The sequence below is a fragment of the Vulpes lagopus genome, chromosome 23, assembly GCF_018345385.1.
Source record: "Vulpes lagopus strain Blue_001 chromosome 23, ASM1834538v1, whole genome shotgun sequence".
In the NCBI taxonomy this organism is placed as follows: Eukaryota; Metazoa; Chordata; class Mammalia; order Carnivora; family Canidae; genus Vulpes; species Vulpes lagopus.
In genome coordinates, this window is record NC_054846.1 from 45,911,751 (window position 1) to 45,927,104 (window position 15,354).

General features: G+C 50.0%; 2 protein-coding genes across 3 annotated transcripts in view; one reads left to right on the top strand and one right to left on the bottom strand.

Moving 5' to 3' along the window:
• The window catches only part of SUPT16H (SPT16 homolog, facilitates chromatin remodeling subunit), a 42,267-nt gene extending 38,023 nt beyond the window's left edge, over nt 1-4,244 (top strand). The window contains exons 23-26 of the mRNA XM_041738866.1: nt 874-1,003; nt 2,027-2,156; nt 2,300-2,377; nt 2,996-4,244. Of these exons, the coding sequence (XP_041594800.1) occupies nt 874-1,003; nt 2,027-2,156; nt 2,300-2,377; nt 2,996-3,141 (484 nt within the window). The 3' untranslated portion in view covers nt 3,142-4,244. The remainder of the gene's footprint in view (nt 1-873; nt 1,004-2,026; nt 2,157-2,299; nt 2,378-2,995) is intronic.
• Nucleotides 4,245-4,345: 101 nt separating this feature from the next.
• The window catches only part of RPGRIP1 (RPGR interacting protein 1), a 42,248-nt gene continuing 31,239 nt past the window's right edge, over nt 4,346-15,354 (bottom strand). For both annotated transcript variants that reach the window (XM_041738867.1, XM_041738868.1), the window contains 3 exons: nt 9,374-9,458; nt 6,632-6,759; nt 4,346-4,622 (listed from right to left, as the gene is read on the bottom strand). In XM_041738867.1, the coding sequence (XP_041594801.1) occupies nt 4,519-4,622; nt 6,632-6,759; nt 9,374-9,458 (317 nt within the window). In that variant the 3' untranslated portion in view covers nt 4,346-4,518. The remainder of the gene's footprint in view (nt 4,623-6,631; nt 6,760-9,373; nt 9,459-15,354) is intronic.

Sequence of the window (15,354 nt, forward strand, 5' to 3'; positions counted from 1 at the left end):
AATTGATTTGAGCTCTTTTCAACAGAAGTACATAACAGAAAGTCATTTGAACATCTTAATACAGGGCACTTTAGGTACTAAACAAACAAAAAACTTATCCCTCCTTTCAGATAGACCTTACGTCAAATAAGTAATACATAAGAAATCAGTAGGAGATTGGGGAGAGAAAGCTAGGGCCGGTTCCTTATACTGAACCGCAGCGGTGTGAATGATCCAGAGCTGAAAAGTAAGAATTAGAGAAGTGCTTATAAGTTGAAACTACTTGCAAATAAGAGTGGAGTCAGAGAAGGGAAAATGCAGGGGAAAAGGAGAAAGGCTAAAGGAGGAACAGGGAAATTGATGCTTAAGAAAGAAAACGAGGGGGATCCCTGGGTGGCGCAGCGGTTTGGCGCCTGCCTTTGGCCCAGGGCGTGATCCTGGAGACCCGGGATCGAATCCCACATCGGGCTCCCGGTGCATGGAGCCTGCTTCTCCCTCTGCCTGTATCTCTGCCTTGTCCCTCTCTCTCTCTCTCTCTGTATGACTATCATAAAAAATAATAATAAATTGAAAAGATTCCTTTAAAAAAAAATAAAAAAAAATAAAATAAATAAAAAAAAAAAGAAAAAACGATACAACAAGGAGACGAGCTTTGTTTGAGGGCCAAAGCTTGCTTCAGTTGGAATGCCGCTCTGTCCCAGGGGCTGCTGTCTCGGAGACCGGTTACCAGCTGTTGGGGGCTATCCTGGTGGCATAACGCAAAGAATGTCTGCTCTCCTGTATTTCGGGAAAGGTTATCTCCTCTTCAGACGTGCTTATGAGAAGATGACACAGTAACGTTCGCAGAAAGCACAGAGGATGATTTTGACTTCATAATAATATCCTCTCTCTCAGTTCCTGTGACCTAAAGTACACGGAAGGAGTGCAGTCCCTCAACTGGACTAAAATCATGAAGACCATTGTCGACGACCCCGAGGGCTTCTTCGAACAAGGTGGCTGGTCTTTCCTAGAGCCTGAGGGTGAGGTGCGTGAGTGTGGGGTTTCTTTTCTGGTCACAGTGGTGCCTGTTACTATGTGGGCAGCTAGGAAATGCCAGGGAAGTGGCACATGAGGGAGCAGGCAGGGAGACACCATGTCGTGTCTCCATTAGTTTCGCGGGTAGATGGGAATTGATTGGGGCCTGGCGGCCAGTCACACGGCTTTGAAATTGCAGAATTGTTCTGTCTTACACTTGGGAAAAATACTTCAGAGCACTTTACCTTTTTTTTTTTTTTTTTTTTAAGTATAATTAACTTACAGCATAATACTAGTTTCAGGTGTAACTTTAGGGCATTTTGCAAAATTTGTTTTCTAAGAAATGTTTCTTCCGCTTCTGCATAATGCATTATTACCAAGAGTGTTTCTAATGTTAATTTTCATGGGTAGGAAGGATGAAGTGAATCTTTAAGAAATTTTTTTTTTTTTAATTTTTATTTATTTATGATAGTCACACACACAGAGAGAGAGAGAGAGAGGCAGAGAGACACAGGCAGAGGGAGAAGCAGGCTCCATGCAGGGAGCCCGACGTGGGATTCGATCCCGGGTCTCCAGGATCGCGCCCTGGGCCAAAGGCAGGCGCCAAACCGCTGCGCCACCCAGGGATCCCTCTTTAAGAAATATTAATTTGAGGGCAGCCCCCGTGGCGCAGCGGTTTAGCGCCACCTGCTCCCAGGGCATGATCCTGGAGACCCTGGATCGAGTCCCACATCAGGCTCTCTGCATGGAGCCTGCTTCTCTCTCTGCCTGTGTCTCTGCCTCTTTCTCTCTGTCTCTATGAATAAATAAAATCAAAAATATATATATGAATTTGAAAATTACTAGTGAAGTGCAATTACTAGATAAATATCTATTAGTCCTTTTGTTGTCAGTTGAGGTTTTGGGGTTTTATGTTTTTCATGTAAAATAGAAATAATGCTGGTGTGCTAAGTGGGTTGAATTAATTCATTAAGTTAACCAAGTGAATGTCAAAAAAAGAACCCAGTAAATAGTATGCTTTCTGACTCACCAGGGGAGTGATGCTGAGGAAGGGGATTCAGAGTCTGAAATTGAAGATGAGACTTTTAATCCTTCAGAGGATGATTATGAAGAGGAGGAGGAGGACAGTGATGAAGATTATTCATCAGAAGCCGAAGAATCAGGTTTGTCTTTATAGGGAAAATTTTTCATGACTTTTTTTTTTTTTCATGACTTTTTAATCTAATGTCATTTCTGGAAACCCATAAAGGAGGGAAGAATTTTGGCATTGCATTTCCGTCTAATGACCTACTTAATTTTATTCTAGACTATTCCAAGGAATCCTTGGGCAGTGAAGAAGAGAGTGGAAAGGATTGGGATGAACTGGAGGAAGAAGCCCGAAAAGGTAAATTGTGTGGTGTTAGTTTTGAGGCACAGATTTCTAACAGATTTTTAGTATTTTGATATGTTATTTGCCTAATAAGAATAACAAATGAACACTATAAAAATTCCTGTGGAGCTATAGCTCCGACTTTAGCAGATGAGCTCTGGAACGCATGCATAGTCTCCCAGGTGGCGTGACTAGCTGATGCTTTCTTCATGTGGGCTCACAGCTGTGCTGATAGCCACATAGTCTGGGAAGTCTCTAGAATTAGGCTGTGAGTTTCCAAATCTAAGTCCTGTCTGGGCCTCTTCTGGGTTAGGGTTGTTTTTGTACTATCAGTTTAATGACTGAAACCAAACGCCAGATCAAAGATGAAAGGGAAATACCTACTGGATCCTAAGCATTGGGATCACCTCATTGAATCGTGAAATAATTTTCCATCGTATGAATATGTAAACCGAGGCTCAGCCAGGTTAAGTACGTGCCCAAGATCACACAACTAAGAAGCGTTAGAGATTTGAAAGATTAAAACCTAAGTTTGACTCCAGGGTGCGCTGCCTGTCGTAGTTCTGCTATTACGTGCTATTAGTATCACAGCTAACCTGTCGTTAACTAGCAATGCCTCGTTCTCCTGCTTAGCGGACCGAGAAAGTCGTTACGAGGAAGAAGAAGAACAGAGTCGAAGTATGAGCCGGAAGAGGAAGGCATCTGTGCACAGTTCAGGCCGTGGCTCTAACCGTGGTTCCAGACACAGCTCTGCACCCCCCAAGAAAAAGAGGAAGTAACTTGTGAACTTTGGTCCACACCTCCATTCTTTATCCAGCCAACCCCTACAAATTTTACATGACATAGAAACTGTATTTTTCCTTTTTTTTTTTTTTTTTTCCCTTTTGAAGTTTTGCCATTTGAGTCTATGGGTTTAGGGGGCCATTTGTGTGGACCAATCTACTCGGGGAATTCCAGGCCCACCAGGACACGTGCCAGTGGCCCCATCCAGATGGCGAGGGAGGAGGTGTTCTTGAAGAAGGGCAGAGGCTTCCGCTGTTAATACCATTCATTCCTCTCTCTTCCTGCCACCTTCTGCCGGGACATCAGTGGCTTCGGACAGCTTATTCTTTGATGTCTCAAAGCTGTGTTTCCAAGACACTGGTACCGGGTGACCCCTGACCACCTGTACCATGGTTCTGGACCAGCAGATTCGACCCTCCCATCCCACCCTACCTGCCATGACCTTCCTCACCTCTCTTTACGCTCCATCTTTGCAGTGCTCAAGAGAAGGTTCCTGGGATCGGCTAGTAGCCGTGACAAAGTGTACAACCTGAGCTAGTGAGGCAGATCGGGCTGGTACCTCCGCCTGAGTTTTCCTGCTTTTTTTGCCTCATGCAGATAGAGGTGCCTCTGCTGCCCTGGAAGACCTGGGTCGCAGCGGCCTGCCTGCCCGAGGTCCGCCTCCTCATGGACCCACACATGGTTCAGGGGCAGAACTACCACTGTGTGTTTCCCGGTGTGTCCGAGGAAGGATGTTTGTGCCTCCCACCACTTCTAGGGGCCCTAGCAGGAGCTCAGGAAGCCCGGGTAGCTCTGGGAGGGGCAGGCCAGCCCTGGGCCTGGGATGCCCCGGAGAGAGAAGAGAAGAGGAAGGGAGGCCCGGCTGCAGCACAGCCCCTCGTCACTGCTGCTCCTTATTTTTACTTGTCTTGCCTTGTCCTGTATTTATCACAGTTTCTGTTGAACAGCTTTTAAGTATTTGGGGAGTTTCTCTCGCTGTCCTCCCCTCCTGGTTCTCTGCCCCCACCTGCCCCGCTGCAGTCCCTTCCATGTTCTGTGACTTTAAGAGAGGAGGGGGGGAGGGGTCTCGGATTTTATTTGTTCGTTTGTTTTTTTCTCCTTAGCAGTAGGACTTGATATTTTCAATTTTGGAAGAACTAAAAAGATAAATAAACTGTGGTTTTTTTTGTTGTTGTTTTGTTTTTGTAAATTCACCTTTTGTGACCGTTCTTGGGCGGCTCCTGAGAGCAGACCGGGGTCGCCGGGTCGCCAGGTCGCCGGGCTGCGGGAGAGCACCCTGGCGGCGGGGCCGCTGCTTCCGGATCGCTAGCTCGGCTCCCTCGGCTCCCTCGGCTCCCTCAGCTCGGCGGCCTCCCTCAGCTCGGCGGCCTCCCTCAGCTCGGTGGCCGCGTCTCGGTGCAGACGGCCCGCAGGGCGGCGGCCGCGCGCACGCCCACCTTCAGCCTCCCGATGGGGGCGCGCTCCGTGGGGCTCACGACTGCGGGAGAGGAAAGGCGGGTGTTCAGTCAGGCGGCGGCTCCTCAGGCGGCTACCGGGCAGGGCTCGCTCCGCCCCCCCCCCCCCCCCCCCCCCCGCGCGCCCGCAGGACACGATTTTTTGTTTTAAAACGTGAATCTGGGGACGCTGTGGCTCATGCGGCCCAGCGGTCAGGCTCTGCTTTCCTGCTGCTCTCTGGGTCTCAGGAATAACTGCATAAAATCTTTTTAAAAAAACAAAAAAAGCGAATCTGTATAGATAAGCCCAGGCCAGGTCACAAAGGGCCCTGTTTGTCTTCTAAGGAATCTGGCTTTAACGGAAGCGCAGAAGTGGGGATTCATATTTGGGTTCCAGAAAAGCAGCCATTACTAGGAGCCTCTACAGTGCGCTGTGAAGCAGCTGAGGGACAGGACGGGGTTCTGCACTTGAAGAGAGAAAAGTACTGAAATGTGATTACCGTTGGCAGTTAGGAGTAGGTTGGAGTCCAGGACAGCACTGTCAAGCACTGTCATTTGGAGAACTGGGGGTGGGTCAGGGGACACGAGGTGCAGAGAGGGTCCAGCTTTATGTACTAAGGGACACAGGTAGGGACTGTTGGTCCACCATAAGTCTAGGTTTTATTAAAAATCTGGACTGGAAACCTAGATTTGAGATCATTCTTAGACCACAATTAAAATCCTGGGAGTGGGATGCCTGGGGCTCGACAGTTGAGCGTCTGCATTGGGCTCAGGGCGGGACCCGAGGTCCTAGGATCAAATCCCACACCAGGCTCCCTGCATGGAGCCGGCTTCTCCCTCTGCCTGTCTGCCTGCCTCTCTCTCTCTCTCTCATGAATAAATAAAATCTTTAAAAAAAAACACACTTGATCGTAGCTGAAGCACTGCACGGACTTGAGCAAGTAGTTCAAGGAGCTGAGTCTGAGAGAGAAGGTAGCTGCAGGCTAGGAAACAGGCTCTGGGTTTTCAAATACCAACAGGATTTAAAGCCTGAGTGGAGAGAAGGGGCAGCCACAACCAGGAAGTTACAAGTGTCTCTTTTGATGATCAAAAAAATCAAAAGAATCGAAACCTCATTGGCTTTAGAAATGTCGAGGTCCTGACTAGAGAAGGTTTGAGGGGATCCCTGCACAGTGCGAAGGGCCGGTGCGTCGGGGGAGCGGAGCTGGGGAAGGCGGGCAAGGGCGGCCTCGGGACCCCTGGGGAGCAGCCGCAGGGGACAGCCCCCCAGCCTACGGAGCCTTGCGGGGAGGTGACGGGGAGACCCCAGCAAGCGCAGAACGGCCTGCCCGCCGGCATTCCAGTGCAGAGGTTTCCGAAGCCCACCAGTCTTGCAGCAAATAATGTTAAAAATGGGCCTCGGAAGAATGTGGTGGTCAGACTTTGCAGAAGCACCGTAGCAGGTGGAGATGGGGCGGAAGTGAGAGGATGCAGCCACTTCTGGAGCAAGGCCGGTAAGCTCTGGGAACCAAAACGAACTTGGCAACAAATCCCAAGGGGGCAGGAGAGTCGGCTTCTGTGGGAGAGACGGGTGAGGCTGCGCCTTACAGGAGGCGCACGGGCCGCCTTTACGGACCTCACATCCTGAAGAGCCGTCAGGGATTCTGATCTCTACATATACGGCTCTCCAAAATCCCCATTTCAGACACTGCAGAGTCCTAAAAGCCTGCACCCCGGACGCCCAGAGCCCCGAGACCAAGCTCCGCGGGAGCCTGCGTCTCCCTCTGCCTCCCTCCATCTCACGAGTAAATAAATAACATCTTTAAAAAAAAAAAAAAAAACTGTATTCCAGTTGTCCTGAACCGCATGTCATGCACACGGGCCAACCGAGACAACAGAGCGCCCTGACGCTTGCTGCAGAAGTAATTATGCCCGTAGGGATTTGGACCCAATTCGTATAATCAGCTTCACAGTGATCATCACAAAATGAAGGTAAAACAGAAAAAGGATTCGTGATGAGGCTGACTGCCTGAGAAAGAAGTCAGACTGAGAAGCATTAGAACTCATTACTCACTCTCTAGCTCTTGTTCCACGAGGTCTCCTGATTCCATGACCTGGCGCAGCTCCAGAAACGCGTATCCCACCTCTTGACATTCCTTCTTTTCGTCGTCCAGAGGATCACTTACCACCGTGAACTTTAAACTAAAGAGGGGAAAATTCCATGTAACTCGGTACTGCTGCTACCGTAGGGCCTAAAGTACATACACGAAGGTCAGAGCCGTCACAAGTTATACCATGTTCCCCTGAGCCACTCTTCCCTGGCCTGCATCCTACATGACGAATAGCCAGAGTAAGGAGCCTGTGCGAAGCAACACCAGGCCCGGGGAGGCTGGAATGAAGACTGAGACGGTGTAGTTGATCAAGTTGTGTCAAAACTGTTTAGACAAGATGCTTTGCAAGAGAGCCTGCAGCTCTGAAGAAAGATCTGGGGCCAGCAGGAGCCCCCGCGGGTTCAGTCAGTTAAGCCTCTGCCCTGGGGTTCAGGTCATGGTCCCAGGGTCCAGGGCTCCCTGCTCAGCGGGGAGTCTGTTGTTCCCTCTGCTTGTGCGCTCTCTCTCTCTCTTTCTCTCTTTCTCTCTCTCTCTCTCTCTCTCTGTGTGTGTGTGTGTCAAATAAAATCTTAAGAACAAAAAGGAAGAAAAAAAGAAAGAAAAGGAAAGAAGAAAGAAAGAAAGAAAGAAAGAAAGAAAGAAAGAAAGAAAGAAAGAAAGAAAGAAAGAAAGAAAGATTTGACCAGGGCAGTGAAGGTATCTGCACACAAACCAAGATTATAGGAGAATGAGAAGAGTTTTAGATTACTAAATAAAAGAAAATTTGGGTATCAAGCTGGAGCAAAGAAAGACATAAGGAATACAGAATTGCAAAACGTTTAAAAAGCGGGTTCCTCCAAGCCGCAAGCCTGGAGGCAGGGGCCCTGGGGCGCCGGCACCTCCACCCGGGTGAGCAGGCGACCACCCCCCTTGTTCTCTGGATTTGGCCCAGCAAACAACGGCACTGAGTTCTAGCACTTAACACCTAGCACCTACTAGATTCGTTGAGATAAAATTCGCACATAAGTTCACTATATCAACCATTTTAAAGTGCACAATTCGGTGTGTTCGGTGAACTCTGACTGCCCCCAGGCTGTGCTCACCACGGCAGGCCCCTCCTCTGGGAGGCCCCCAGGCAACCTGCTCTTTGCTGGGTTTCCTATTCTGGACACTGTGGATCCCTAGTAATTTTTTAAAAGCAGATACTGGTCACTAATAGTGCTAAGGAAGCAAGAGTGTGGCTAAAACCTCAGGCTCTTAAAATCGCAGCTGGCCAGGATCAAGCCAAAAAGCAGAAATCCTGAGAGTGACCTGGCTGGGCCCCAAGCGACACTCGTCTGTGAGGGGTCAGCCGCTGAGGGGTCGCGGAGCCGGGTCGCCCCTTTCTGGGTCCAGGCTGCTGTGCGAATGAATGTCTTGTGTGTGTGCGTGTGTGTATTTTTCGACTCACAGCCCCGAGGTCAAGAGCTGCGCTGAGATCAGGGTCGGATGCTTCCCTGAGCGCGCCAGGCCCTGGCGCCTCCGACACACTTCGTGGTCTCAGGTGTGGCCCAGAGGCCGCGCCCAGTGATGCTCAGGGACGAGAGGGCCCCGAGTGGGGTCGGGCCTTGGAGCCACGCGGCCTCCTTAGAGGCCCACAACCTGGCCCGGGGGCGGCGGCAGGAAGGGAGGTAGAAATCGGGACCTAAAACTGAATAGGAAACCCGCCCCCCAGAAAAAGGCCTACCACTGCGAGAGAGGGAAGGGAGGGAGTGTCCCAGGAACACGGGGGGGCGGAAGAGAGACAGTAAGTCGGGCATGGAGGCCGGGGGCCAGCTGCGGGCCGGGGGCCGGGGGCCGGGGGCGGGAGGCCGGGAGCTGGGGGCCGGCTGCGCAGGTGACCCTGCCCAGACCCTGCGCGCCCGGGGCTCGTGGGGCCCCTCCCGGCCGGATGCACACGGAGTCCGGGCAAGTCCAGGAACGTGCGGGGCCAAGGCGGCGCCCAGCAGGCTCCCGCCACACGCCTGGGGGGACGCCGGTCGCTGATCCGGCCCCAAACGAAAACCGCAAGCAGACGCCCACTCACATCTGAGTTCCAGATGTCTGCGAAACCGTGAGCCCGTTTGTTCGGAACCGTCCCGTGCATTTCGCTGGGGACCTCCGGGGGGGGGGGGTCTCCTGGGGTCGCGGGAGTAGCAGGGACACCGGCCTGAAACGGGGCCAGCCCACAGCTCAGCGCAGCACCACGGTCAGCGCGACCCTGCAGACGGGGCTGTGAAGACCCAGCCTCGGGGCCTGCGCGGCTCTCGGGCGGGGCACGGCCTTTTTTTTTTTTTTTTAATTTATTCAAGAGAGACAGAGAGAGAGACAGAGGGAGAGGGAGAGGCAGGCTCCCCGCAGGGAGCCCGGCAGGACTCGAACCCAGAGCCCCAGGATCAGGCCCCAGGCTGAAGGCGGCGCTCAACCGCTGCGCCCCCCGGCTGCCCCCAGGTCACACCTTGATCTCGGGGTTGTGAGTTCAGGCCCCGCGCTGGGCTCCGAGCCGGGTGTGGAGGCTACTGGACGACCCTAAACATGGAACCGTCGGGAGAGCGGGCGGCGAGCGGCCTGTGTCCTGCGGCCATGCGTGGGGGCGCCTCGCGGTCCGGCCCCAGGCCGGGTCGGAGTCGCCGGAGGCGGACGCGTTCAGGGGGCGGCGGGCCGGGGCTGCCGGGATCCCCCTCCCCCCCTCGCGCAGGCGCCCTTACCGTCCTTGCTCGGGGCCCCGTCCGCTCAGCGCGTCGCGCAGGAACTGCCTTCGGGTCGCGTGCGTCAGCGGGTCCAGGTGGATCACTAGGCTCGGGGAGGGGAAGCCGAGGGTCAGCGCCGCCGCGCCGCGGGCACCCGAGGGCCGCCTGGGCCCCCCAGCTCCGCCCCCCAGCTCCTGGCCCCCCAGCTCCGGGACCCCCCACCTCCGGGCCCCCAGCTCTGCCCCCCCAAGCTCCGCCCCTCCAGCTCCGGGCCCCCCAGCTCTGCCCCCCCAAGCTCCGCCCCCCAGCTCCGGGCCCCCAGCTCTGCCCCCCCAAGCTCCGCCCCCCACCTCCGGGCCCCCCAGCTCTGCCCCCCCAAGCTCCGCCCCCCCAGCTCCGGGCCCCCCACCTCTGGGCCCCCCAAGCTCTGCCCCCCCAGCTCCGGGCCCCCCACCTCCGGGCCCCCAGCTCTGCCCCCCCCAGCTCCGCCCCCCAACTCCGGGACCCCCCCCAGCTCCGCCCCCCCAAGCTCCGCCCCCCCCAGCTCCGGGCCCCCCACCTCTGGGCCCCCCAAGCTCTGCCCCCCCAAGCTCCGCCCCCCAGCTCCGGGCCCCCCAGCTCTGCCCCCCCAAGCTCCGCCCCCCCAGCTCCGGGCCCCCACCTCTGGGCCCCCCAAACTCCGCCCCCCCACCTCCGGGCCCCCAGCTCTGCCCCCCCAAGCTCCGCCCCCCAGCTCCGGGACCCCCAGCTCTGACCCCCCAAGCTCTGGGCCCCCCAGCTCCGCCCCCCCAGCTCCGGGCCCCCCAACTCCGGGCCCCCAGCTCTGCCCCCCCAAGCTCCGCCCCCCAGCTCCGGGACCCCCAGCTCTGACCCCCCAAGCTCTGGGCCCCCCAGCTCCGCCCCCCCAGCTCCGGGCCCCCCAACTCCGTCCCCCCCAGCTCCGCCTCCCCAGTTCCCCCACCCCACCCCCGTGTCTGCGCAGGACCGCGGCAGCCCCAGACCCTCCTCCGCTGCAGCAGCCGGGGCCGCAGGGGTGCGGGGCACGCGGGCCAGGGGGGCGGGGGGCGGGGGGGGCAGCCCGCAGCGGGGGCCGAGGGAGAACCGCGCCCGCAGGCTGCCTCCCCAGCGGCCCGCGCACATCCAGGACCGACCTCAGGACCTTGGTGATGGAGGAAGGAGGAAGTGCGGGCCCGCGGGTCACGGAGTAAGACCCTGGTGGGAACTGAGCCCCGCGGCTGCAGGGCTCCTTACAGTGTGCGTTGTTTTTGTTTGTTTTGGGAGACGAGCAGAGGGAGAGAGTGGGAACCCTAAGCAGGCTCCAAGCCCCCCGCGGACCGGGTGGACCTCACAACCTCGGCTGAAGCCAACAGTCAGACGCTTAACGGGCCGAGCCATACTTAAAAATACAATCTTAAAAAAAACTTAAGGAAATTTACCCAAAATACAAAGAAAAGGTAGAGGTAGGATTATAGGAAGGAAATTAAAAAATCAGAACATCAATTCGGAAGTACAGAAACTCTACTAAAAAAAAGAAAATCAAAAAAAAAGAAGAAAAAAAAGAAAATCGTGGGGACAAAATTATCAAAGAAATGCAACAAAATTTCCCAGAATTAAAAGCCACAAGCTTCCAGATTGAAAGAGCCCCCTGAACGGCTAGAACAATTAGAGGAAAATATACACATTATTCTGAAATTTAAGAACACTAAAGATAACAAAATGTTAAAGCCTTCTGGACACGTAGAGGTAGCTGTCATACGAAGGCTAGACTCCTGGCGAAGACCACTGACCAACTGCCTTGAAATTCTGAATAACAATGTTTTAAAAACAGATTTCTATGCTTGCCTAATAATCAACTGAATAAAGGAGTAGAATACAGAGATTCCATGCATCATTCTCTCAAAATGTTTCCTTCCAATATATTCTTTCTCTAAAAGACAAAATATGATCCATTAGAAGTGAATCAGAGGATTACAGAGAACCCAGGAGACAGGAAATCTAGAATAGTGAAAATTAAATCAAATTCTCCAAATGGCAGCAGCCGGTAATTGTTGAATGCTGGGCTGAAGAGAGGTCTTCAAGGAAAAACAATTGATGCATCATTTGACAGGTTTGATTATTGGAAAACTTGGAAAGTGGTTAGAGGATGTGAAAAGAACTACAACAGGCATAATGAAAATGGAGCAAATGAAAAATTCATGCAAAATAATAGACAAAAAAGGAAATATAACCATGGCATGCCACTTGGTTCTATAAGAATATTTACATATCCAGGGATGCCTGGGTGGCCCAGTGGTTAAACGTCTGCCTTCAGCTCAGGGCTTGATCCCAGAGACCTGGGATCCAGTCCCACGTCAGGCTCCCTGCATGGAGCCTGCTTCCCCCTCTGCCTGTGTCTCTGCCTCTCTGTGTCTCTCATGAATAAATAAATAAAATCTTTTTTTAAAAAAGAATATTTACATATCCATAACAATGGAGACAACTAGGGTTGGATTAAATGAAAGTTATGATCCAACTATATGGGAGGAAGGGAACATGGATGTAGAGTAAGAGACAAATTTTATGTGCCATGACAGGAAGTGAGCAGATAATATCTAAAACTGGTGTGTTAGGAAATTGCAACAGAAACATTACTCAGAAATATGGAGTTAAATAACAAGTTACAAAAAAATAAAATAAAATAAAATAAATAAAATAAAATAAAATACAAGATACAGCAGAAAAAGTGAAAAGGGGTTGGTGGACTGAGAAGGCTGGGGATGACAACGGATTGATTTGTGGAGAAGGAATGGAAAAAAGGGACTGTTTATTTTTTTTACAAGATTTTATTTATTTATTCATGAGAGACACACAGAGAGAGAGAGGCAGAGACACAGGCAGAGGAAGAAGCAGGCCTCCCACAAGGAACCTGATGATGCAGGACTCGATCCCAGGATCCCGGGACCACAACTCGAGCCAAAGGCAGACACTCAACCACTGAGCCACCCAGGTACCACAGGACTGTTTAACTTTAATTAAAAATCTTTCTAGGCCTATTTGATATTTTAAAACCATATGCACAATCCCACTTACATCAATGGACAGATCATCCAAACAGAAAATCAACAAGGAAACAGTGGCTTTGAATGACACATTGGACCAGATGGATTTAACGGATATATTCAGAACATTCCATCCCAAAACAGCAGAATACACATTCTTTTCAAGTGTATGTGCAACAGTCTCCAGAATAGATCACATATAAGGCCACAAGTCTCAAAAAATTTAAAAAGATCAGAGTCATACCATGTATCTGCTCTTTTTTTTTTTTCAAAGATTTTATTCATTCATGAGACACACAGAGAGAGGCAGAGACACAGGCAGAGGGAGAAGCAGGCTCCATGCAGGGAGCCTGACGTGGGACTCGATCCTGGGACTCCAGGATCACAACCTGGGCGGAAGGCAGGTGCCAAACCACTGAGCCACCCAGGGATCCCCTCTTTTTTTTTTTTTTAAAGATTTATTTATTTGTGAGAGAGAGAACACACACACAGAAGTGGGAGGGGCAGAGGAAGACAGAATTCCAAGCAGTGAGGAGCCCAACTCAGGGCCTAATCCCACAACCCTGAGATCATGACCGGAGCTGAAACCAAGAGTTGGACGTCCAACCAATTGTGCCACCCAGGTGCCCCACCATCTATCTTTTCTGATCATAATGTTATGAAACCAGAAACCAACCACAAGTAAAAGTCTGGAGAGAGCACAAATACATGGAGGTTAAATAACACACCACTAAACAACAAATGTGTCAACCAAGAAATCAAAAAGGAAATTAAAAGATACATGGGGACAAATGAAAATACAATGGTCCAAAACCTGGGATGCAGCAAAAGCTATTCTAAGAGGGAAGTGTATAAGAATACAGGCCTAACTCGAGAAGCAAGAAAAATTCCAAAAAAACAACCTATAACATTATACCTAAAGGAATGAAATAAACAAGAACAAACAAGACCAAAAACCAGCAGAAGGAAGGAAATAATAAAAAGTAAAGCAGAAATAAAAGAAATAGAGACTTTAAAAAAAATAATAGAACAGATCAATGAAACCAGGAACTAGTTCTTTGGAAAGACGAATTCATCCACAGGTGGGGCGGCAGTACTCAAATAAACAAAATCAGAAATGAAAGAGGAAATTGAAATGAAAAGCAATTGACACCACAGAAATACAAAGGATTGTAAGAGAATATTATGAAAAATTATATGCCAACAAATTGGACAACCCAGAAGAAACAGACAGATTCCTAGAAACAAGAAACAGAAAATTTGAATAGACCAATTACCAAAAAAACAAACAAAAGTCCAGGACCAGATGGCTTCACAGGCAAATTCTACCAAACATTTTTTTTTTCTAAAGATCTTATTTATTTATTCATGAGAGTGTACACAGAGAGAGAGAGAGGCAGAGACACAGGCTGAGAGAGAAGCAGGCTCCATGCAGGGAGCCAATGTGGGACTAGAATCCAGGATTCCAGGATCATGCCCTGGGCTGAAGTGTCTTAGTGAAGACACTAAACCACTGAGCCACCCAGGGATCCCCAAATTCTACCAAACATTTATTTTTTTTTAAGATTTATTTATTTATTTATCATAGACAGAGAGAGGCAGAGACACAGGAGGAGGGAGAAGCAGGCTCCATGCCGGGAGCCTGATGGGACTCAATCCCGGGACTCCAGGATCACGCCCTGGGCCAAAGGCAGGCGCTAAACCACTGAGCCACCTAGGGATCCCTCTACCAAACATTTAAAGAAGTGTTAATACCTAATATCTCAAATATTCCTAAAAATACAAGAAGCAAGAGAACTTCAAAATTCATTCCATGAGGCCAGCATTATCCTGATACCAAACCAGATAAAGACACTACAAAAAAGAGAACTACAGGCCAGTGTCTCTTATGAACACAGATGCAAAAATCCTCAACAAAATATTAGCAAACCAAATCTAACAATACATTTAAAAAATCATTCACCACGATCAAGTGGGGTTTATTTCCAGGATACAAGGGTATTTCAATATTTGCAAATCAATCAATGTGATACATCGCATCAGTAAGATCATTTCAATAAATGGAGAGGAAGCATTTGACAAAGTACAATATCCATTCATGATAAAAACCCCTCAACAAAGTAGGTTTAGAGGGGACATTCTTCAACATAAAAAAGGCCATAATGGAAAACCCACAGCGAACATCATACTCAATGGTGAAAAACTGAGAGCTCTCCCACTAAGACCAGAAACAAGACAAGGATGTTCTTTCTTACCACTTTTATTCAACACAGTATCGGAAGTAGTAGCCACAGGAATCAGATAAGAAAAAAGAATTAGGGCAGCCCGGGAGGCTAAGTGGTTTAGCGCCACCTTCAGCCCAGGGCTTGATCCTGATCCTGTGTTCTCCTGAATAAATAAATAAAATCTTAAAAAGAAAAAAGAAAGCATCCAAATTGGTAAGGAAGAGTAAAACTTTCACTATTTGCAGATAACATGATACTATGTATAGAAAACCCTAAAGACTCCACCAAAAAACTATTAGAACTGATAAATGAATTTAGTAAGGTCGCAGGATACAAAATGAAAAACAGAAATCTGCTGCTTTTCTTATTCTTATTCTTATTCTTCTTCTTATTATTATTTTCAGTAGGCTCCACACTGGGCTTGAACTCACAACCCTGAGATCAAGACCTGAACTTAGATTAAGAGTCAGATGCTTAACCAACTGAGCCACCAGGCACTCCTCATTGCATTTCTATGTACAATAATGAGGTAACAGAAAAAGAAATTAAGAAAGCAATCTCATTTACAATTGCACCAAAAATAATAAAATATTTTTTAGGAACAAATTTAACCAAGGAGATGAAAGACCTGTACTCTGAAAACTATAAAACAATGATGAAAGAAATTAAAGAGGACACAAACAAATGGAAAGATATTCCATGTGCATTGATTGGAAGAACAAATATCGTTCAAACG